Source organism: Tauraco erythrolophus, chromosome W (assembly GCF_009769465.1).
Source record: "Tauraco erythrolophus isolate bTauEry1 chromosome W, bTauEry1.pri, whole genome shotgun sequence".
NCBI lineage: Eukaryota > Metazoa > Chordata > Aves > Musophagiformes > Musophagidae > Tauraco > Tauraco erythrolophus.
The window spans coordinates 15,568,352-15,592,697 of NC_141497.1; the positions used below are offsets into that span (position 1 = coordinate 15,568,352).

The following is a 24,346-nucleotide window of genomic DNA, read 5'->3' on the forward strand; positions in this document are numbered from 1 at the left end:
CACTTGCATTTCTACCATTGCCTCTATACAGGAACCCATGTGAAACCACACTGCTCACACAGGACACGCTTAAAAACTAGGCAGACAAGGCAAAGCTTGAAAAAGCTTCGAAAGAGAACAGCTCTTGTTTTACCAAATTGTTCCTCTAAAATGAGCACTGAGGGGAAAATTCTTGCTGTGTCCATTTCTCTTTTGTGTATTATAACTATAGTGTCTGTCACTTTGAGATTTAACACACAGCATTGTTGAATAAAAAAGGCAAACACTGCTTATTAGTAAACTGCTAGCATTATCAAAATATAGAATATTTAAACGATTACTTGTTTGTAAATTGATTACTTGGTCTTAGTTTTGCCTTCCTAAGTGCACAATGTAATATTTAAAAATCAAAGCTAGCTCTGTACTTTTAAAAACCTTGTTTTTCCATTCTTCTTAGCTTAACAAGAGTCGGAAGTTATGTAGTTAAAATAGCCCATTAAAATGGGCAGGAAAACCAGAAACAAACTGTAAATTCACTCTTCATCAAACAGTGCAAAAATCATAGTCATAGCCTCATATTTAATGTAGAATCACTTAAAGTATACAATAGTTAAAAAGATCCAGAAATTGGTTGAGTTAAAAGCCAGTAGAACAAAAATATAGGAAATCCAAAATACATCTTTAACCTTTTTAATCCTAAATTTTAGGGTCACATGCCTGAATAGACAAGTTTGCTTTATGAGGAAAGAAACTTTGGTATGGAGTTGAACTAGCCACATGAATAGCACCTGTAGCTTTCAAAATAGCACATGGCAGAAAGATATTCTCTTACAAAAAGACTAAACTAAGCACATGCTTGGAGCTTCACATCAGGACTGGACAACAGAAACTAGTGTAATCTTTTTTTAAAGTAATTTTAAAACACACATTAATTATTGTATTTCTGATGCTGAAATTGGTAAGAAATCTTTCCTACAATGAGAAAGCTTTATTTGCTAACCACTAATAACCACTCCTTTTAAAATTGCCCTCTGATGCTTGAAGAACGCTGTATTAAAATTTTTCTTTAAGACTCTATTTTTTAAAATATTGTTATTTTTATTCCACAGGCCCATGCTGTAAAGAAGAGAAACTAGAACATAAGAAGAGGAACTAAAAGACGGAACAGCAGGTAAAAATTGCAACGAAAGCAGAACACGCAAGCAGCCGCTGATTCGTGCTACGGGTGCATGGACAGCTCATGCTTAGGACAACTCTCCAATCAACTTACGCGTAATCGTGTGTACGGAAACAAGAATCGTATAAGTATTGCTGTGTTTTAGCAATAAATTGGCTTCTGTTTGGAATCACATTGATTCGTGTGCAGAGTCCATTCTTCCACCTTAACTTTTTTGAATTATTGAAAAAAAAAATCACAGAAAGTTTATGCAGGAATAGCTATAAAGGAATAACCTCACAGGCACTGATATGACAAATGTTTATTTTAAGGGCTGAGAGGCATTAATATCATATTGACAAAGTTGACTGAAAATAATGACTAACTTTGTCTAAATGGGAAATACCTGCTTCTGCTTGTATGTTGAGAGAAGAAATTCAGAAAGTTATTTTTTGGCCTTGCTATGTCACAAAGTCAATCATACAAAGACCTATGCATTTAACCTAAAATCATAGTTTTAGAAGTCCTTCTATTAGAAACAAAAACATCATGCAAAACTTTGATCAGCTATGCATCTGCTTTAAAACTGTTGGAAGACCATACTGTACATATTAGCTTTTATACTGCTAATGCACGACTAACAGCAAACTTGATTAGATTAACACAAATTTTTCTTAATTACACCATTATATCACACTGAGACAAACGCCACAAGATTGGCAAAAACATTTAATTCTGAGCACTCAAATAGCAAGATAATTATGTGTTGCAACCTCTTCACATTTAGAAAAAAACCCAACATAATCCTGCAGTCTCACTTTACAAAATAAAGTTCTGTAAAATATTAATTGGGAGGGGGACAGTTTATACTAACACAAAGTAACTTATACAACTAGTGTCAAAAGGCAAACAAAAAAACTTCTAAATAAAAAGTCAAAATACACATAGCAACAGAAGCACAAATGCTGCATTAAATACAGTCAAGATAAGAAGACAATGCACTTGTTAATAAAAAAGACAAAAAAAAAGAAGAAAAGTTACTAAAGTTAGCAATACATTTAAAGAAAATGCAATGAGGGAAAAAACCTCAAACTATTTTTTCTAATGACAACAGAGTTTCCATTTGCAGTCTTTCCATCCATAATTTGTCTGATACAGTACATCCATTAAAATATTCAGAATCTCACAGAAGAGCTAGGTTGTTCTCTTCCAAATCTAATTATTGAGTTGGTTTTGGATGTTTTAAATGGACATTATTATGTTCGTTTAAAAGCAAGGCAACAAATGACAAACATTTTTAGAAGTTATCATAATCTTTTTTGTCTTTTTTTCCCTCTGCTTCAAATCCATCAACCCCATCACTGTCCCTTCTCCTTTTACGATTATTATGCATGTTGAAGCGCTGATTCATCTGTGGTAATGGATCCATTCCTAAAACTTTGTGTATTTGACGGAATGCAAGGAGTCTCAGTGCAAACTAAAAAAAGGGTAGAAAGAAGATATTTCTGTTAGAAAGAAATGTCAATTTTGAGTACTTTGTCAAACAATTAATGAAGAATGTTAGTGATGTATATTATCCTTACCTCTTATTATCCCCTCTTCCTTCCCCCAACAAAGTCAACACAATAAAACATGTATGTCACATTTGCTGCTTCTGTACAAAGTACATCATCTTAGCTTAAAAATAATATGCATGTGTTTTAGCTGCCAGACTGGCACTGAAGCAGCCAAGGCTTGTCACATGTCCCATTACGCATTAGTAATCTTTAGCAAAAGGATCAAATGAAGAGGTAGGGGCAGTAATCTCAAATTGAAAGCATGAATGGTCAATACTGTAAGTGGATACAATAAGTATTAAAAATTAAATTCACACAGATTTATTTATGAAATATTAATGGCAATGTAATTTTAAATCTAATAACATACTGCTGTAGAGTGAGCATCTTTACAGATATATATAGATGAAAGTTCTTCAAACTTTTCAGGAAAATGCATTCATTTTGGTGCAAAAATGAACACTATTATGTCCTCTGTTGTGAAGTTTTCATTGCCTAACTTAAGACTGAGCATCTGAAAAATTGAACCATATTCTAAGAAAGGAAAATTATTAAAGACATGGTTTTGATGGATGGACCACTCGGTGGATAAGGAATTGGCTGGATGGTCGCTCTCAAAGAGTTGTGGTCAACGGTTCAATGTCCACGTGGAGGCCTGTGACGAGTGGTGTTCCTCAGGGGTCAGTACTGGGGCCAGTGCTATTTAACATCTTTGTTGGAGACATGGACAGTGGGATTGAGTGCACCCTCAGCAAGTTTGCAGATGACACCAAGTTGTGTGGTGTTGTGGACACGCTGGAGGGAAGGGATGCCATCCAGAGGGACCTTGACAGGCTGGAGAGGTGGGCCTGTGAGAACCTCATGAAGTTCAACAAGGCCAAGTGCAAGGTCCTGCACCTGGGTCGGGGCAATCCCAAGCATAAGTACAGGCTGGGCAGAGAATGGATCGAGAGCAGCCCTGAGGAAAAGGACTTGGGAGTGCTGGTGGATGAGAAGCTCAACATGAGCCAGCAATGTGTGCTGGCAGCCCAGAAAGCAAATCGTATCCTGGGCTGTATCAAAAGAAGTGTGGCCAGCAGGTCAAGGGAAGTGATTCTGCCCCTCTACTCTGCTCTCGTGAGACCCCACCTAGAATACTGTGTTCAGCTCTGGAGTCCCCAACATAAGAAGGACATGGAGCTACTGGAACGAGTCCAGAGGAGGTCCACGAAGATGATCCGAGGGCTGGAGCACCTCTCCTATGAAGACAGGCTGAGAGAGTTGGGGCTGTTCAGCCTGGAGAAGAGAAGGCTCCAGGGTGATCTTATAGCAGCCTTCCAGTACCTAAAGGGGGCCTACAGGAAAGCTGGAGAGGGACTTTTTACAAGGGCATGTAGTGATAGGACAAGGGGCAATGGATTTAAACTGAAAGAGGGCAGATTTAGGTTAGATATAAGGAAGAAATTTTTCACTCAGAGGGTGGTGAGGCAGTGGAACAGGTTGCCCAGAGAAGTTGTGGATGCCCCATCCCTGGCAGTGTTCAAGGCCAGGTTGGATGAGGCTTTGGGCAACCTGGTGTAGTGGAGGGTTTCCCTGCCCATGGCAGGGGGGTTGGAACTAGATGATCTTTAAGGTCCCTTCCAACCCTAACCATTCTATGATTCTATGTCCACCATATAGCTCCATTTAAAAAAAACACCCCACCTACCCCCCCAAAAAAAAGTCATCAAATTTAGTTACTTCATACATACTTTTCCTTACCTGTGCACTTGAAGTAATATCTTCTCGTTGCTGATCTGTCATTACAGCAAGTGTATCAAAAGGATCTTTCTCACAAGGATCCAGAAGGCCAGGACCACCTACAACAGTTAGGCTAATTAGTAGCACATCTCTATCTTATTTCATCCAAGATCACAGACTTTACATTAGTTAAGCATAAGTATACAGACACTGATCAAATGCGACTTGCCTTTAAGGATGATTCCTGAAGATATACACTCAAAAACTCTTCTCAATGCATCCCCAGGACTCTGTGGTCCAGTAGCACTGCTAATTGCTTTTTCCACGAGCAACTCCATAGCCTAGATCGACAATGAGAAAATCCATCCAATTTAGAAGAGTGATTAAAACAGAAAAAAAGCTACTACTGTTGTTCAATACAGAACTTTTGATACTGGAATTATGAAGAACATTACACATCACAGAACACTTTCAGTTAAAATGGAAAAAAATCAGATCTTTTATAAAGATGAATAAAATGAAAGCTGCTGCAAGATTAACATTGAGTACTGATACTGATATGCTGCTTCTCATCACAAGTTGTCCAAAGGTTTTGTAGAAATTTATACAGTAGTAGCCTACATATGCAGGTAGACAATTTGTTCAGCCATTTTTTGAGAGCACATGAAACATGGTGGGTCACCAGAATCTGTCAGCCACATGAATAAACAGAATACAGTTTGAACAGAATAGTATGAAATGATGAATTTGATTTGTCTAATGAAATTAACAGGATGCTACAGAGAAGTTATTTTTTTTTCTGCAAGAATATAGAAACTTAAAGTATCAAAAATTTAATGATCATTTAATGTTTAAGTGGTTACTAGTTCTCCAGTTTAGCAAAACTGAAGTTCACAGCAAGTTTTTTTCCTGGATATAGGCTAACACTAACACAGATGTTAAATGACTATAAAAAAAATCTTGATGATAAACAAGTTTTCTAAAATTTACACATTACCTGATATTAGTTAAAATGGTTTAAATTATTAGCTGTAGTTTAAATATTTTTTCTGTGAATATTTCCATTGTTTACTTTTATTAGACTCTATTTTTTCCAGAAAAACCTATAAAATTTGTTTGCAAAAGTAAAGAATAGCTTTCCTTAGCTTTTTCAGCATTAAATGGATGTTTTAATACCACCTCTGTGGCAAGTTTCATTTTCAAACACTGTCTCTCTTTTTTTTTGCTAGGATTTTTTGGGAGTTTGTTTTTTGGTTTCTCTCCTAAGTTTATAGTTATTCAAATGTTGCCTTTTATTTTTATTTTCCAAGAGTAAATGCCTATTCTAATGCATGCAAGTAACTATAGGCAGTGTTGATTACAATCCTTCACAAAGGGTGCCCATTCCTTTCTATTTTAGCTCAATTTAACTGACAAATTTCAATTCTTGACCATGGTATTTCCGTACTCCCACTGTATCACTCAGGATCAAGCATTTGAGTTTTAGCAACAGTAATTTAGTTGTTTTCAAGTATGAAACAAAATAGAGAAGGAAAGAAAAAAAGCAGATCATGTTATTGCATTTATTCAAGTGTAGTGTATTGTATGAGGATCCAAAAGAAATAAAGTCCACAACTTAATCCTAAGAAAATGTAAATTATGATGCCCTGGTGTTTATATGCACGAAAGGCTGGATTTCAAGTTTGGAAAAATAAATAAATAAATACTGAATATTAGTTCCTTCTAACTGGCAGGAACTTGACAAAATTCTTCTAATTTAGTTTTTATTTTTAGGTATATAAAGAGGCTGATAGTAATATGTTTGTGTTTAGACTTCCTAATATTTTCTATTATTATAACTACTTAGGCTCTTTTTTAAAAGCTCTGACATCTCTTTGGCTTGTAACAGGCTTCTAGCATACAGGTCAGGAGAAGTTCTGTATCCAGAAAAATATATTTCTTTGTTCTATGAAACTTCATCTGTGATTGTCAGAAATTATATATATTTAAAATCACCATTTTCATTTTGTTGTTTTTGTCAGTAAGACTTTGCCAACAGGCCAAAAGAACAACTGACTACACAGACTGCAATGTTGATTCATGTCACTGGCAATATATCAGGTACCAGGAGCAAGCCAGGAAGCACTTTTGGAGAGAACTGAGACAGCTAGGCCTGACACACTGCTTCATACTTCTCTTCCCTTCTGGTTGTACCTTAAAACAGATATTATGAGAAATAAGAAACAACATTCCTTGATCTTCAGCTATGTGCCTGCAGTGTGTTGCAATAGTTCTAAGGATGCTTTTCTAAAAGTAAGCCAGGGTTTATTCTTTGGCAACTCAGTATCATAGTGATATTGAGGGCACTTACATACTACTTAGCTTCTTTTAAGCTATATTTGTACAGTATATCTTTCATGAAGTGTAGCATGGAAACTGGAACTATTTTTATTATTTTTTTACTTTAAATAACAGAAATAACTGCTCCACAATTTTTCCAGAAGCAATAAATATTATCAGAAGTAGTTTAATAAAATTGTCTGCAAGCTTAGTACATTTGTAAAACATTCCTCATTGAAATAATGCCAACTACTGTAACTGTCCTGACAATGTTAGCGCTCTTCCTGCCAAAACTGAAAAGTCTACATTAGGAAGCAGCACGGTACAACAGGATTTGGTCTATGAAACAAAACACTCAGAGCTGAGTTTACCTCCACATATACACGCTTCAGATATTTTTTTTTCAGACTTTGTCCAGTCCACAGATTGAACACCTGTTAATATTTGGAGTGCAAGTTGCACTCCTGGAGAGCATCAGTTAAGGTAGTCAAAGGAATGCTCCAAGAACACTCGGCTGCAAGAATTAAGAGAGGTAACTGGGTAAAACCTAGAGATCTGTTTCTAAGTGAGACTGATTAAAATGCTAATGGTGACACATCCACAGACTAGTACTGAGGTATTTCATCTTGCAGAAAGGTATTGCATCTTGGGCTGCATCAAGAGGAGCGTGGCCAGCAGGTCGAGAGAGGTGATTCTCCCCCTCTACTCTGCCCTCGTGAGACCTCACTTGGAGTATTGCGTCCAGTTCTGGAGCCCCCAACATAAGAAGGACATGGACCAGTTGGAGAGGGTCCAGAGGAGGGCCACAAAGATGATAAGAGGGCTGGAGCACCTTTCCTATGAGGACAGGCTGAAAGAGTTGGGGCTGTTCAGCCTGGAGAAGAGGAGGCTCCGGGGTGACCTGATAGCGGTCTTCCAGTACCTCAAGGGGGCCTACAAGAAAGATGGGGAGAGGCTGTTCAGGAGGGCCAGTTGTGATAGGACAAGGGGTAATGGTTTTAAAATAGAGGGAGGTAGATTCAGGTTGGATATTAGGAAAAAATTTTTTACCATGAGAGTTGTAGAACACTGGAACAGGTTGCCCAGAGAGGTGGTGGATGCTCCATCCCTGGAGACATTCAAGGCCAGGTTGGACGAGGCCCTGAGCAACCTGATCTAGTTGGAGATATCCCTGTTTGCTGCAGGGGGGTTGGACTAGATGACCTTTGAAGGTCCCTTCCAGCCCTAACCATTCTATGATTCTATGATATATTAATGATTGCAGGAATTACTGTGATTTATTCTTTCAAGTAGCCTTTCTGTTATCACAGAGCTACCTGGGCACAGCTGACATTATTTTCAATCAGTTTCCATAAAGTCCAAGCAATTCATAGAAACATAGAATCGTTAAGGTTGGAAGGGACCTCAAAGATCATCTAGTTCCAATCCCCCTGCCAGGGGCAGGGAAATCCTCCACTACACCAGGTTGCCCAAAGCCTCATCCAACCTGGCCTTGAACACTGCCAGGGATGGGGCATCCACAACTTCTCTGGGCAACCTGTTCCACTGCCTCACCGCTCTCAGAGTGAAAAATTTCTTTCTTATATCTAACCTAAATCTGCCCTCTTTCAGTTTAAATCCATTGCCCCTTGTCCTATCACTACACAACCTTGTAAAAAGTCCCTCTCCAGCTTTCCTGTAGGCCCCCTTTAAGTACTGGAAGGCTGCTATAAGATCACCCCAGAGCCTTCTCTTCTCCAGGCTGAACAGCCCCAACTCTCTCAGCCTGTCTTCATAGCAGAGGTGCTCCAGCCCTCGGATCATCTTCGTGGACCTCCTCTGGACTTGTTCCAGTAGCTCTATGTCCTTCTTGTGTTGCGGACTCCAGAGCTGAACACAGTACTCCAGGTGGGGTCTCACGAGAGCAGAGTAGAGGGGCAGAATCACTTCCCTTGACCTGCTGCCCACGCTCCTTTTGATACAGCCCAGGATACGATTGGCTTTCTGGGCTGCAAGCGCACATTGCCGGCTCATGTTGAGCTTCTCATCCACCAGCACTCCCAAGTCCTTTTCCTCAGGGCTGCTTTCAATCCATTCTCCACCCAGCCTGTACTTGTGCTTGGGATTGCCCCGACCCAGGTGCAGGACCTTGCACTTGGCCTTGTTGAACTTCATGAGGTTCTCACAGGCCCACCTCTCCAGCCTGTCAAGGTCCCTCTGGATGGCATCCCTTCCCTCCAGTGTGTCCACAACACCACACAACTTGGTGTCATCTGCAAACTTGCTGAGGGTGCACTCAATCCCACTGTCCATGTCTCCAACAAAGATGTTAAATAGCACTGGCCCCAGTACTGACCCCTGAGGAACACCACTCGTCACTGGCCTCCACGTGGACATTGAACCGTTGACCACAACTCTTTGAGTGCGACCATCCAGCCAATTCCTTATCCACCGAGTGGTCCATCCATCAAAACCACGTCTTTCCAGTTTAGAGACAAGGATGTTGTGTGGGACAGCGTCAAATGCTTTGGATAAATCCAGGTAGACAATGTCAGTTGCTCTTCCCCTATCCATCAATGCTGTAACCTCATCATAGAAGGCCACCAAATTAGTCAGGCAGGATTTGCCCTTAGTGAAGCCATGTTGGCTGTCACCAAACACCTCCTTGTTTTCTATGTGCCTTAGCATAGTCGCCAGGAGGATCTGCTCCATGATCTTGCCAGGCACAGAGGTGAGGCTGACTGGCCTGTAGTTCCCTGGGTCTTCTTTTTTTCCCCTTTTTAAAGATGGGGGCTATGTTTCCCTTTTTCCATTCATTGGGAACTTCACCAGACTGCCACGACTTCTGAAATATGATGGATAGTGGCTTAGCAACTTCATCTGCCAGTTCCCTCAGGACCCGCAGATGCACCTCATCAGGTCCCATGGACTTGTCCACATTCAGGTTCTTTAGATGGTCTCGAACCTGGTCTTCTCCTACAGTGGGTGGTTCTTCATTCTCCCAGTCCCTGCCTTTGCCTTCCGTGACTTGGGCCATGCCTCTAGAGCTCTTGCCAGTGAAGACTGAGGCAAAGAAGTCATTGAGAACCTCAGCCTTCTCTGTATCCTGGGTGGCCAGGTCCCCCGTTTCCTTCTGGAGAGGGCCTACATTTTCCCTAGATCTCTTTTTATCACTGACATATCTATAGAAGCCTTTCTTGTTGCCCTTGATGTCCCTGGCCAGATTTAACTCTATCAGGGCTTTAGCTTTCCTAACCTGATCTCTGGTTACTCGGACAATTTCTCTGTATTCTTCCCAGGCTACCTGTCCTTGCTTCCACCCCCTATAGGCTTTCTTTTTGTGCCCAAGTTGGTCCAGGAGCTCCTTGTTCATCCATGCGGGCCTCTTGGTGTTCCTACCTGACTTTCTCTTTGTTGGGATGCACCGTTCCTGAGCTTGGAGGAGGTGATCCTTGAATATTAATTCAGAGTAGGTGGTTGGAAAAAAACAGATTCTTTTATACAGAATAAAGGAAAAAAAATTGCTAAAATCTAGAATAAGAATGCTACACAGAAAGAATTCAAAAGAACAAGAAAATTCCTTTTGAAAAAAATTCCAGCTCCAAATGACAAAACCTCAGAAAATTAAATTTTTAGAGGGAATCTGGATCATTTGTTGGGGAAAAAAAAACCAACCCTCCCCCCCCAAACCCCTCTACATTACTCCTTGAAAAAGTCTACATTTTAAAACTGTAGCAATGTTTTCCTATGCTTTACTTGCAGTACCATGTGCGTTAAAAAGACTCATTCAAAAGAACATTACTCACCCAGCTTGGAAAATCAGACCAAGTTGGAACCCGTTGACAGAGGTCACGAAGAATACGTATGATAACCACACAGGACTGCAGACCATTAGCTCTAGCCTTAAGAGCAATACAAAATCAAATTAATTAATCCCAGCATCTACAGCAAATAGGACTTGTTGAAAGACTAAACCACCACTGTTCAATGGAAGCTCAGGTACAAGATTGAAACAAATCATTCTACGACTTTATTCCATGAGCTGCCATTTACAGCAGTATTTTATACAGGGTTAGTAATTTAAGGTGGTAGAAGTCAAAGTGCACAGGTTATACAAGAATAATATTTCTTGATCCCCTGTACACTTTGACCTATGTTCACTTGTAACAATAAATACAGTATCTTTCTATATTATAACTAAAAAGGATAAAGTAAAGGTCTGAGAAATAGATATAGAGACTGAAAGGTCAAGGGAATCTGTTTGGTTTCTTTATTGTGCCTTTGCCAGAAAGCAAAGTCACTAAACTAAACAGTTGTTTCTCGCCTTTCATTCCCTACACTTAATACACTTAAAGAAATAGGAAAAAAAGTCTTAAATCTAAACACAAAGCTTTAAACACATATTTCATTATTTAAAGCAAAGTTACTCTGCAGCCTTATGGAATATATAACAAATATACAACATATGATCACCCCAAGCGAGTCAAGCTTTCAACATCGCCTTCTCAATGACCATAAAAAAAAAATCATGTCAAATGAGCAATAACCGCATAAAGCAGTTTCACGATACTCAACCTTCTACATTTAAATTTAGGGACCAGAAAAATACTAATTATTATTAGCATGAACAACACTGAGTGTTTTCACACAATTAAACATTTATATTGCAACTGAACTAATCTCTCATAAGGCTACAAGAAGAAAGTAAAATGATGTTCCGAACCTGGAACCACTTAGCGTGGCGTAGAGCAGCCAGAGCGTCAAGGCATTTTTGCCTGTCCAAGACGTCCGGTGGGTCTTTCACCATACCCGAGGTTACATCTAAAATGGATTGAATTGGCAAAATGCAGTGAGGAATGGGTGTTTGACCAGGTGAGCAAGACACTTCCGTAAAACAGCTTCAATGTCACACATGCCATTTAAAGTTTAAGCACTTTAACAACAAATGTAAATATTTAATAAAAGCCATTCAATTAGGATTAGGGCATCAACCCAGTATGAAGATCAAGAGCATATTACACTTGAGCTCTCAAGTTATTTTCAAACGCATTGCAGACTATGCAATGCATAGTACTTCTTTATTTAAGCTAACACTGGAAAAAACACATATCCCCTAAAATTAAATACTGAAGGAAGGATGGTTGGACACAGTGCACCAGCACAGAGAACACAAGACAGAAGGAACACAAAAATCCACTTTAACCAAGTAGAAACATTTAAACTTAGTTTCTTGTAAATTTTAATGGTCATGTGTTATTTGAGATCTACTCTTTAAAAGAAAAACTAAGTATAAAAAAATATATTAAAATCACTAGATGTTTAGCAATGATGTTAGTTTTAATCATATCTTAAACTTAAAATGGAAATTGTTTTGCTTTAAAAAACCTGACTAAAGTAATGTGAAATGCTCTTCAGTATTAGAGAGTTCCATTACTTTCTAGTATCCTCTCTCTTACTCATATAAATAAATTCCTCAGCCCAAGATATATGTGCTCCAATATAATTTAGGATGCAAGGAAGGATCTGAAAAGGGACTGCATTCTTGAAGATTCAGCAGGAAGAAGAAAAGCAAGGAATACTTTAAAAAACAAAGCAGAATGTCCGAAAGATAAAGAAAATATAGTAGATCTTGCATATTTAAATGTTTAGAAAAGGATTCATTAAATTACCAAGCTGATTGCTTTGTTACCAAAAAGGAAAAGACCATAAGGCCCTTTTGGAAGTGGTTTAATCAATGAAACTGGAACCACTGAACGATATGAAATAGTATCTTCAGGTTACTTAAAAATTGTAGGGATATAATGCAATGATCAGCTTTAAAAGGTCTTTGTTTTACTAATTATGAAAATGGCTATTGTGACTAGTGACAAAGTATATTGGTAGCATAACTGGTGATACACCAGATAAGATGAAAGAAAAAGCCCTCACTTAATGGCACTAATTTCACAGGAGCTGGCTGTATGGAACAATATAGTTCACTCTAGTAAGATATAAATTTAGCTGAGTCTGAGAATAATTAAAAAAAAATAAATATATATATATAGTCTCATGAAACATGCCAGCAAGGAGAAGCTTCTAAGGATGCTGCAGAGAGACAGCTCTGAAATCACCTATTTATACACAAATGTAAAATAAACAGTAGGATACTTTAATTTGCAATACAATAATTAAATTTAATCTGAAGTACTACGTTCAGATTTGGGCTTTTTTTTTTTTTTATAGGATAGTCCCATTGCTCTGCACAGGGCTGCAAGGGAGAATTTAAAAATAAGAACAAAGCTGAGAACATAGTTATCTTCTCACACAGATATTCAAACTTATGGACTATATGTTAAAGTGGAAAGAAGAAAAACTTCACTAACAAGGCATTTACAGAGCAAACGAAGCCATTTAAAGCAGTATTTCATTTAAAACAAAACAAAAAACCCCAAACCTATACAAGAGAGGCGCCAAGTAAGATAACTGATGAAACAAGTACAACTTGGATGTAAAAGACAAGGAGTACATTTAGAGAAAACCCACAGCAGGAAAAAAGAGGCAAAGTAAGGTTGAGAAATTAAAAATAAAAATATGGGTCTGTTGGGTCTAGTAGTCTAATCAGACAGTGCAAACTTTTATCACAATAATTCACTACATAGTTTAAAATTCCAATTACTTCTAGCTCTAAAAAACTTCAATTTGGAAAATAATTTTACTAAAAAAAATTACAGTTTAAGTGCACAGAAGAGAATCTTACTCAGTGCTGGAAATGTCAATCTAAAATGTTCTACTAAGATAACATACGAATACCCTTGAAACTTAGAAAGACTAAGTCAGAAGTTGCAAGGCACCTATTGCAGAGAATATATTGACTGAAAAAATGTATCAAGGAAACTCTTGTAATACTTAATCGGTGGATTTTTGCATCTCTTTCACATTTCAGGATTAACCCCTTAAAGACTGTTGACTAAATGCAGATGTCTAATCTACCACCCTGTTAAGCTAAGACAAAAACATGAATTAATTTACAAAACACAAGCATGAATTCTTACCCTATATAACTTAATTTATTACTAGCCTAAATATAAGGGGTTAATCTTCAGTTAGACATGCTGTGTCCACACTATCTCTTCATTAAAAGTTAATAAGTATATCAATTTTGGTAAGTTTTATTACGTGAAATACATTTTACTCAGTCAACTAGAGTAGTGTGAACACCGCTTAATTCTAGGAGAGAGACAACGACAAAAAGAAAAAAACCCAAACACATAAAGTAACAGTAGATGCTAGGACCATGCATCCAAACCCCCTCCTTTGTAAAGCATGGCAGATGTGACACTGAGCTTTAGAAAACCTTGGTCAAAAATCCTTCCAATGTCTTGTCAGCAACCCCTGACAGGAATCAAGCCCCTCTGCTAGAAGGCAGATTGGGGCTGTTAGCTAAAGATAAAAAAAAAAAAAGACACACATGCGCACATATTTATGTGTTTATAAGATTCCACAGCAGGGGTTAGAGCACTTAGAATATATCAGATTTGGTAAACTGTCAAACGCACAATACTGTAAGGAACAGTAGCTATGCGGTTAACAATTTTATTTCACACTGTATTTTTTTTAGCCTTTTATCATGTAATAGGATTATTACACATCAAACATGATTCTACTCTGTGCAAGTCTCAGTCTCATCTTTACTCAAACTGGTTCTTCTGGTAAAGCCTTCCTTATCACATGAACTAGCTCCCTAAGCAGACTAAAAAAAAAAAAAATAATGAAAACTTTAAACCATTTTAAGACACAGAGCATGAGAAGCTGCAGTAAGAAAAACCACAAAAACATACTATTACTCTGCAGCAAATAAACAGCAGTCTTCATAAGGCCTTCTTTGATGCAATAATTTGCAATTCAGTCTTCTATTTGCTCTAGTTTCACAAGTGAACTTATCTGCACATCCATTTTATACTGCTCAGTGTCTTGAAGAGAAATCTAACTTGATTTTACTTGCCTAGAGGCAGTACTGTATTCAGCAGTGAATAAACTCACAATGATCATTTTAACTCAAGTGTGGGTCAGACAAAAATACAGGTTTGTTTCCTTTAGGTGGCATAAATTAAGGGATTGATCACAGTAACTTGAAATTTATTTTTTTAGTCTACATAATAGAATTTCAGGTCATAAAATTGAAATTGAGTATTGTGGCAGGAATCAATATCGCACTTTTGCACAGTACAATAAGAAATAAACACAGCGTTTAAGTTTAACTTCATTTAATAGTTAACATAATTTAATAATCAAGTCTTTTAAGTTAAAGTATTCTTTAGGAACTTAAATAATATGTGAAGTCTGATTAAGCACAGACAAACCAAGAGTCATGTTACACTTAGATTGTCAAAAAACAAGTAGAATTGGTTGGGTGTGACAGTACATGTACAAAGCCTTTATAGCTAGGAATAATATGCACAGCTTAAAAATCATGTACAAAGCACTCTTAAAGACTCTTCAGAAGTCATCCAAACTAGAGAACGTATCTTGAAATTTTTCTTTCTGATTATGTAGGACTTTGTTAACACAGCTTGCTTACAATGCACTAGTCATAGCTATAGAACATTTACTAGTGCAATATAAAAACCTCAAGTATTTCAGAGGATATGTAATGATGAGATGAAATAAAAAAGCCTCTGTGGCTTATATAAATACATATATACACAAGCACATGTATATATACACACATACAATTTTTTCAACCTGTATATGAGAAGTATTAAGATAGCTTCAGATTTCCTATCTGTAGGTTCACTGTCAAACACCAGAACCCTGTTTGCCATAATATCTTTCAACTATGAAAATATAGGATTAAAAGGAAACAAGTTAATTTTATCTGACCCGTAAACAAAAAGAACCAATGTACTGCAGACATTAATCATGCTTGTTGGCTTAAAAGCTTTTGAAGCATTGCAAGTGTTACAGAACAGACCCTAAAGCAACAGTGCTGGCACCAGAGAAACTGTGAAATTCAGAAATGTAATTTGATTTACAAGCTCCACCTTCTGCTTCAGCTCAGTGCCAAAGCCATTTCTTATTGTACTAGTCTAGGTTTGTCAGTTGGATAGAAGATTGATTGTAATACCAGGAGCCTAAATATGCTCAAAAAGCACTCCAGATCAAAAAGTAACCTCAGAGAGCTGGAAAAAAAAAAAATAAAAATTGCATTGTCTTTTAAAGTTGGAAGCACTGTTACCATCAAAAGCATTACAAAAGTTCATTTTAAGTGGTGCTGCTATTTGGAATGCGTAAGCAATGGTAATACTGATCCAGTTTAAACCCAAAACTGCATGATTTTTCTAAAACCATACAATCTTAGGGCAAGACTTCTCTAGAAAGTCAGTTTATAGCTACTTGCTGTAAAATACTTAGTTTTCCACATAATTTTATAAAAAGGAAGAATAAAAAAGAAAAAAAATGTCAAGTTTGTACCTTTTCCAGAAAGCTGAGGTTGGACGTAAAGTTAGAATTTTTAAAAAATAAATAAATGCATCATATAAGCATTTATTTTAACGAACTATTGTCTACTGAGATTGGTTGTTGAAAAACATGTTTTCGATCAAATACATTAGTTGTGCCAGCATGTCTTCTAGGACCTTAATGCCACCTTAAGCAGAATAGATAAACATATAAAACCAGAAAGAAGTAACATCTTTAACAACTTCCCAACCTCCATCCCTCATGTTCTCCTCCCGAATGACTGGAGATGTCAGTGTGATAGTAACTTGCATTTTGGGTTCCACACATGAATTTAAAATTATTGCTGCTTCTGAGACTGCACATTTGATTTCGTATTTCTCAGGACTTATAACCTAAATATCGAGAAACAGAAATTTCTATTAGCATGTGGCCAAGAAAAGTATGGGGAAGAAAATGGATTTCAACATAGTCTTTTTAATAGAAAGACAGAAACGCAATATAATTGTATGAAGCAGATACCTCTGTATTCAAAGATATAACAGTATACACAATTGAGAGAGAGACAGAGAGATGGACTTGCATACTGTTTCCAAATCATTAATGAAAATACACAGCAGTCACCAAGCATGCAAAAGAAAAAAAAACTACCCATAAAGGAAACTCATATACTAAGTAAATTACATAACACGAATCTTGACAGTGTTTGAGATAAAGAAAAGCCTCGGTGCCACTTAAAATGTCAGTTGGATATGTTTCTCACTGGAACATAGAAGCCTTTAAAAAGCACAAAGATGCAGTGGTTCTTCTTCAAGCTCACAGTTACAGGATGGGTACCGCTATGCACATTCTATACTTGGCTGTCAGAACATACTCTGATGAGAGCAAAGGGCAAGATAAACACGAAGGGGAAGAAAAAAAAAAAAGTAAGAGTAACAAGGTGATTATTCAGAATTGCTTCTTTCAACTAGATTTAATAATTCTAAATACCCTCAAAAGGAAGCTGTAGGCACCCCTATCACCTTCTTCCACAAACTAGAGGGACAAGTGACTTCTTCACAAAGCCAGATCAAGATGTGCAGTTTTTAAATTTTCTTCTGTTCTATTATTCCAAACAAGAGCAAACCCAAGATTATTTTCTAATTAATCTGATCTTGCTAATGCTTCTATCACGCCACTGATTCTGCCGAACATTTTACCAGACTGCATTGAAATACTAATGCTGTGACAAGCATTCTATAACAATGGTGGAGAGGCTTTGTTCAGTAGAGAGCACTGGAGCTAAAGACTTTATTCTGTACTTTCATTTCTTGTAGAAATACAGCAAGTGGTTTATATGAATTCTGCTGAATGGTCTAAGACTGCATGTACTTTCGGGGTATTTTTTTGTGTTTTTTTTCTTTTTAAGTGTCAAATTAAAAAAAAAACAAAACACAAGATGTAGTTAACTAATTATGGGACTACAAAGCACTGACACACAGAAAATTGGAAATAAGACATAAGTACAAACAGACTGGCGTTAACGGAGAACTTTGACCTTCAGTCAACACAAGCTTCCTGTAATACCGCACAAATTACCTCTATCGCTACTGGTAACTGGATAATAGTCTGTCTTCTGCTCATTTCTATTTCCCAGTTAAATGAAATCTATTAAATGATGACTGATACTACATTGCTAGGATAAAACCTAGACACTTGTATGGACACAATATACAGAAAGCAAAACATGCAGCATAGTCCTTGAATTCACACAGAAACACTCAGAAAATGAAAAGGAACTGAATCTGAGCTATGAAACACAGCACAGTCAGCCCTGCAGACATTTGACTTGAGAACACATTTTTACAGTATCTTTACAAAAATTCAAATTCAAAAATCTAAATTCTACTTACTGCAAGTTGTTTGGGAAGACTTTCAGCAATACGACTGAGTAACATCTTTGAAGGCTTCTCAGCACATAACAAAACAAGATTGACGTTTCGGTCTCCACGGAGTAGCAAACCTTTAGCCAAAACGCCTACCCGTAAAACTCCTTTCAAAGCTCTGTGAATTACAGTTAAAAGTTGCCTTAAAAATAATATAAAAACAATAAAACTAATTCTAAAGATAGAAAAACTAAATAAAATAAGAGTATTCCATATACTCTTGAGGCCATAGTGCCATACGCCATATCAAAACCCAAAGAGAACAGAATCCCTGGAAGCACTGATAACGGTGCAAGGAAAAACATAAAATGACTTCAGAAAAAAAAGATTAAATTCTTAAAAAAATAATAATAATAATAATGAAAAACACCTGTCTTTATTGCCATCTTTTTTGTCATCTCCCTCTTTACTCTTGCTTTTTTCATGGTCAGTCATATTGTCAGAAACAAGTTTCAAAGCACACTCAGTAATAGAAACAATTTTTTGGACTGCTTGAAGTTCCTCCTCTGTTGGATATATAGCTGCGTGTTTGGTCATCACATAGCGGTCATCAGAGGAGTCAGGGCGGCGTAGAGGCTAAACAGATGAAAAAGCACATTTCTGAAATTTGGATACACTTCCAAGTTCACAGATGATATGTGACCAAAAACCAAACCTGTGGCTAAACAACAGAATATTCAAACCTCAAATCATTGAAATGTAACAAAATGTGAACTGAAGTGTCCATAACAACTTACACTGGTCACAATCAATCATGTCTGAAAAACCACAAAATGTATCAAAACCAAACAAATTATGAAATCACAGGATCAAAAGTACCTCTCCAACATAAATATCTATTGTCTTTCTGTTAACTGGTAAATACTTGCATACTGCTGCAAAATAAAGTATTCATGATTGCTTTCATAGAATCACAGAAGAATTCAAATAGGAAGGGACCTCAGGAGGTCCTCTAGTCCAACCTCCTGTGCAAACCATGGTCAGCTATAAGACCATATCATGTTGCTCAGGGCATTATCCAGTCAGTTCTTCAAAAACCGCCAAAGATGGAAGCTGCACAACATCTGTGTGGAAAAAAAATAATATTTCTTGTATTCAGTCTGAACCTCTTTTGTCTCAGCTTAAGCTGGTTGTATCTTGCCTCCTCACAACTGTGAAGAGCCTGGCTCCGTTGTCTTTATAATGCACGGGTATTGGAAGGCTATTACGTCCCACTGAAGCTCTCTCTTCTCCAGGCTGAACAAGCCCAGATCTCTCAAGTCTCTCCTCACAGGGCACGCACTCCAGACCCCTGACCATCCTGGTAGCCCCACACTGAATCTGCTATGGTTTATCAGTATCTGTCTTGTACTAGAAAGCCCAAAAGTGAATGCAGTATTGCAGTTTGGGTCTAATGAAAGCTCATCACTTCCCTTTATCTACTGATTATGCTCCCGTTAATATCACCCAGGATGCTGTTGGCCTTCCTTGCTGCCAGGGCACACGGTTGGCTCATGTTCAGCTTGCTATCTGCCAAGAACTCCAGGTCCCTTTTAGCAGGGCTGCTACCCAGCCTGTCACTCCTCAACCCCTCAGTGCAAGGAATTATACCTTCTCAAGTGCAGCATTAGGCATTTGTCCTTGCAGAATTCCATAAAGTTCCTGTTGGTCCATTCCTCCAGTCTGCCTACGTCCCTCTGGATGCCCTCAAAGGTATCAACTGTTCTCCCCACCCTGAGCCGATTCAGTTTTGTGTCAGCTGCAAACCTGATGAGCGTACACTCACTCCATCACCTTTCAGATCATTGATAAGGTGCTAATGAGACAAATCCCACGATAAACCCATGTGGTACTGCACTTGTTACTGACCTCCAGGTAGAATACAACCCACCACTAACCATTATCCTCTGGGACTGATGATCCAACCACTTTTTATCCATACGCAATTAGAAAAATAAAGTATAATGCAATTAAATGAAATAAAAAGTAGTATACAAATTCAGTGACTTGTATTTCAGAAGAAACAATATTTGTCTTCAAGGCATCCTTTTGTCATATAAGTGGATCTATTTTGGAAGACAGGTTGCCCAGGGAAGTGGTGGAGTCACCATGCCTGGAAGTGTTCAAAAAACGTGTAGATGTAGCATATCAGGACATGGTTTAGTGGGCATGGTGGTATTGGGTTGACGGTTGGACTTGATCTTTGAGGTCCTTTCCAACCTTAATGATTCTATGATCTACAGAGTTTCATTAGTATATCTTTTTTTCCTCACTTTTCCAAATCCTTTATTAAGAAACACTGGAGACAACCGAAGTAGCACTGAATAATTTCTAGTTTTTAACTGTGCCTCCTGCTAAGTATGGGGTTTGGTTTTGGATTTTTTTCACCTCAAGTTAAGAAACTCACAACTGGTCCTTGGGGCTGAGGAGGGATTCCTGGTCTAACTCCCAGCAGGCCTAGAGGTCCCAGAGGACCATGAGGATATCCTCCATCTGGTATTCTGCGACGGTCATCCCAGTGATGCTGCTCTTCCTCCATTCTCCTCCAGTACATGTCCTCTTCATATCGCCTGAAGTGCATCGATCAAAGCAGTTAATACTTCCAATCATTCTAGATAAATTCTTGGATGTCCTCACTAGCTCATTTCTAGTAGTCATGAGCTAATACTAGTGAACTCCAGAGGGTAACTAAAACGAATGGTTATTTTGAAAGTGGGCCTGAAATTATAGCAAATAATTTTAGTAAGTCTACATTCCTCAGAGGGATTAAACACTAACAAACAAAAACCAAGTAAAAAACCCAGAGGGAGAACGACAACTTAATTTAAAACAAGACAGTAGAGAGTTCCCAAAACAAGTATTCAAAATAAGTAACTACAGAAGCAGAGTTAGTTTTAGATAATCTGACTGCAGCTTTGTCTCATTCATTGATAAAACAGAGTGCATTACCTCATTTCCATCCTCCAGCGTTCTTCCTCTTCTCGCCTTCTCCAGTATTCTTCTTTCTGCATCTGTTTCCTCATCTTCTCTTCTTGAATTTTTCTTGCTCGAATACTGGGCTTTACTTCTACTTGTAAGTCTGGGTTTACTTTTTTCTAGTTCAGAAAAATGATGAATGAAATGTTGGTTTGCCTCTTGCAATCTCAAAGTTATTGAGTTCTTCTGACATGTTTAACACACACTACTGGGTCTATGATAAAATCAAGGTGAGTAAAATGCAGGTTTAGAACTGCACTGAATGAATAGTTGAAGAAAAATCTGTATCCAGTACTTTAAAGGAAAGAAATAGCAACATACTACAAATAGCATAAATTCCCTCTTCAACTATGTGAGAACAAAGCAATTTAAGATTAAAACGTTACATGAAATACTAAGTAATTTGCTGTTCGTTCTGTAGCAGGATGACTACTCTATAGCCTGAAAAAAACATTTCATCTTAACTACAGTGTGCTTTCTGATACTCTGTTCTTGAAGGGTCCCTCATACAGGGGCATAATCATGAGTTACTGAATACGTTTTTTCTGGCAATTTTTTCTCTTCTTTCATCCCTTTCATGATTATGCAGGCCCATTGTATCTCCTGTGACCACAGTAGATTCTTCCTATATAATCTTATAATAATCAAAACGCACACCATATGTCAGTATAGGTGTCGCTCCATTCATGACTAAAAGTCTGCAACACTTGTTTCTCAAATGTCTCCACAAAGGGTTTATGTGGTTTATCCTGTCAAAAACATGGAGTGCTAGTATTTCACACTATTTGAAAATTCATGGTAAACAACACAAAGCACCTCCCGTTGCTTGCATATGTTGTACAATATTTTAATGTTGCAAAGATTGCCTGAAAGCAATGTTCAAAATGTTTAAAAAAAAACCCCAAGCCAAAATGCAGTTTCACAGTCTGCATTACTACTTTAAAGACTATATTCCCTAAGAAATATATTTCCTCTAGCTTTTTTATATGCTGTTTACTCAGAGTACCTACTTTTGACTAGTCTTTAAATGTAAGAACGTGTAATCAGTCAGCTGACATCTGATGGATTTTCAGATAGAAGCATTAGCATTTCTACTAACCTTATACTGAAGTCTGTGTCGCCTCCCTTTTAAGTGCATCTCCTTGGCATTAGGATCATTAAAACTGCATTCACAAAGTTTACAGTGAAAGCGGATCACCTTTCCTTCATCATTTCTTACCTGGAAAATAAATTTATAACACATTTGGCTTTTAAAAAAAACCAAACCAAAAACCCACGCCAAAGCTGATGCAAAAATTAATCTAATTTAGTGATGCTGGATAATGTTAGTCTTAAGTGCTATCTTAAACATGCTATTCTAGCTTATTTAATGTACACAAGAAGCCTCCAGTAAGTTACTGCTGCTTGTAAAAAGATTTTCATAGACTTAATTTCAAATCAGTGAGGTCCCACTCTCAAAGGAGATATGCCAACATTAGAAAGGCAATAAAGGGCTCTGGATTTGTTAACATGGGCTGTATGCCAGTATTGCAGTTGACTAATGATGGGGAGACAGAGGAGGGTGATGGTAATTGGGGAGGAAAGGTGCCTCACTAATCAGAGGAGCCTTTGTCATTTTTAGGAGGGAAGTCTGCCAGCTAGTTTAAATTTGCAACAGGCTCGTGTCTTTAGGAACCAAGCACTTGGGAAAGCTTTTCTGTTAATGGTATAGTTATGTCCTTTGTACTTGTAACCTCAAAATGGATTGATAGTTGTAGACTTAACTCTGGGGTGTTAAATTATGTGTAAAATTTTGTCTGGTACTTAAATGCAACAATGGTAAGCTAAAGTGTAGTTTGCATTATTGGTACCTAGAAAAGCAAAATAGTAGCTTAAGGCAGGAAATATAGAATGTTTTAAGAACTGATTACAATTTTCCATACTAGTGAAGTTTCTTTCCTTTTATAGAGAACTTGCCAATTTTAGCATTTTTTTCTGTTAAATATCTTCATTAATCATCTGGATGATGGGGCAGAGCATACCCTCAGCAAGTTTGCTGATGACACAAAACTGGGAGCAGTGGCTGATGTGCCAGAGGGTTGCACTGCCATCCAAAGAGAGAGATCTCACAACGGGCTGGAGAAATGGGCTGACTGGAGCCTTGTGAAGTTCAACAGGGGGAAGTGCAAAGTCCAGCACCTGGGGAGGAACAAGCTCATGCACCAATATATGCTGAGGGCCACCCAGCTGGAAAGCAGCTTGGCAGAAAAGGACCTGGCAGGGGTCCCAGTGAACACCAAGTTGAACTTGAGCCAACAGTGTGCCCTTGCAACAAAGGCGAATGGCATCCTGGGCTGCATTAGACAAAGTATTGCCACCAGGTTGAGGGAGCTGATCCTTCCTCTCTAATCCAGCACTGGTGAGGCCACACCTGGAGTCCTGTGTCCAGTTCTGGGCTCCCCAGTGCAAGAGAGACATGAACATACTGGAGAGAGTCTAATGAAAGGCCACAAAGACGATAAAGGAGTTGGAGTGCCTCTCCTATGAGGAAAGGCTGAGAGCACTGGTACTGTTTAGCCTAGAGATGAGAAGGCTCAGGGGGGATCTTATTAATGTATATAAATACCTGAAGGAAGGGTGCAAAGAGGACAAAGCCAGGCTCTTTTCAGTGGTCCTCAGTGACAGGACCAGAGGCAATGGGCACAAACTGAAACACAGACGGCTCCCCCTGAACATCAGGATTTATTTATTTTTTATTTTTTTTTTACTATGAGGGTGACTGAGCACTAGCACAGGTTGCCCAGGGAACTTGTGAAGTCTCCCTCCTTGAAGATATTCAAAAGCTGTTTGGACATGGTCCTGGACAACTGGCTCTAGGTGGCCCTGCTTGAGCAGGTGGGTTGAACCAGATGACCTCGAGAGGTCCCTTCCAACCTCAGTAATTCTGTGATTGTTTCGTGTTGAACAAATTTTCACTAAAATAGTTAAAAAACAATCTACATTTTCATATCAATACCTCCTCCACATAGTCATGGCCCACTGGCTGGACATCGCTTTGTAAGGCAGCAAGAGTTGTAGGAGTCACTGGTTCAGTTGCTGTGTCTGGTTTTACTTCCTGTGTTTGTACTGTAGCAGCAGTTGTTGTTTTAACACTTTCAGCTGATTTCATTTCTTCCAGTTTACTTCCTGTTGTCTGAAGCTTATTACCACCTACAAATCAAAAAATTTAAAATGATAACTTCCATAAAATTAGAATATGATTATGCATGATGTGCAAACTGTAGACTTTATTTGCAAGTATCAATGTTCCTGCCAAAGTATTATCAGTCTTTTAAAATTAGTTA

General features: G+C 38.0%; 1 protein-coding gene across 1 annotated transcript in view; it reads right to left on the minus strand.

Annotated features, from left to right (window-relative positions):
- Positions 1-2,432: 2,432 nt before the first annotated feature.
- The window catches only part of LOC104379741 (zinc finger RNA-binding protein-like), a 42,981-nt gene continuing 21,067 nt past the window's right edge, over positions 2,433-24,346 (minus strand). Inside the window, exons 8-19 of the mRNA XM_086630108.1 lie at positions 24,019-24,212; positions 22,123-22,242; positions 20,997-21,142; positions 20,455-20,617; positions 18,439-18,644; positions 18,036-18,186; positions 16,397-16,538; positions 11,432-11,529; positions 10,515-10,610; positions 4,640-4,751; positions 4,432-4,529; positions 2,433-2,612 (exon numbers count right to left, since the gene is read on the minus strand). Coding sequence (XP_086486234.1) covers positions 2,433-2,612; positions 4,432-4,529; positions 4,640-4,751; positions 10,515-10,610; positions 11,432-11,529; positions 16,397-16,538; positions 18,036-18,186; positions 18,439-18,644; positions 20,455-20,617; positions 20,997-21,142; positions 22,123-22,242; positions 24,019-24,212 — 1,706 coding nt within the window. The remainder of the gene's footprint in view (positions 2,613-4,431; positions 4,530-4,639; positions 4,752-10,514; positions 10,611-11,431; positions 11,530-16,396; positions 16,539-18,035; positions 18,187-18,438; positions 18,645-20,454; positions 20,618-20,996; positions 21,143-22,122; positions 22,243-24,018; positions 24,213-24,346) is intronic.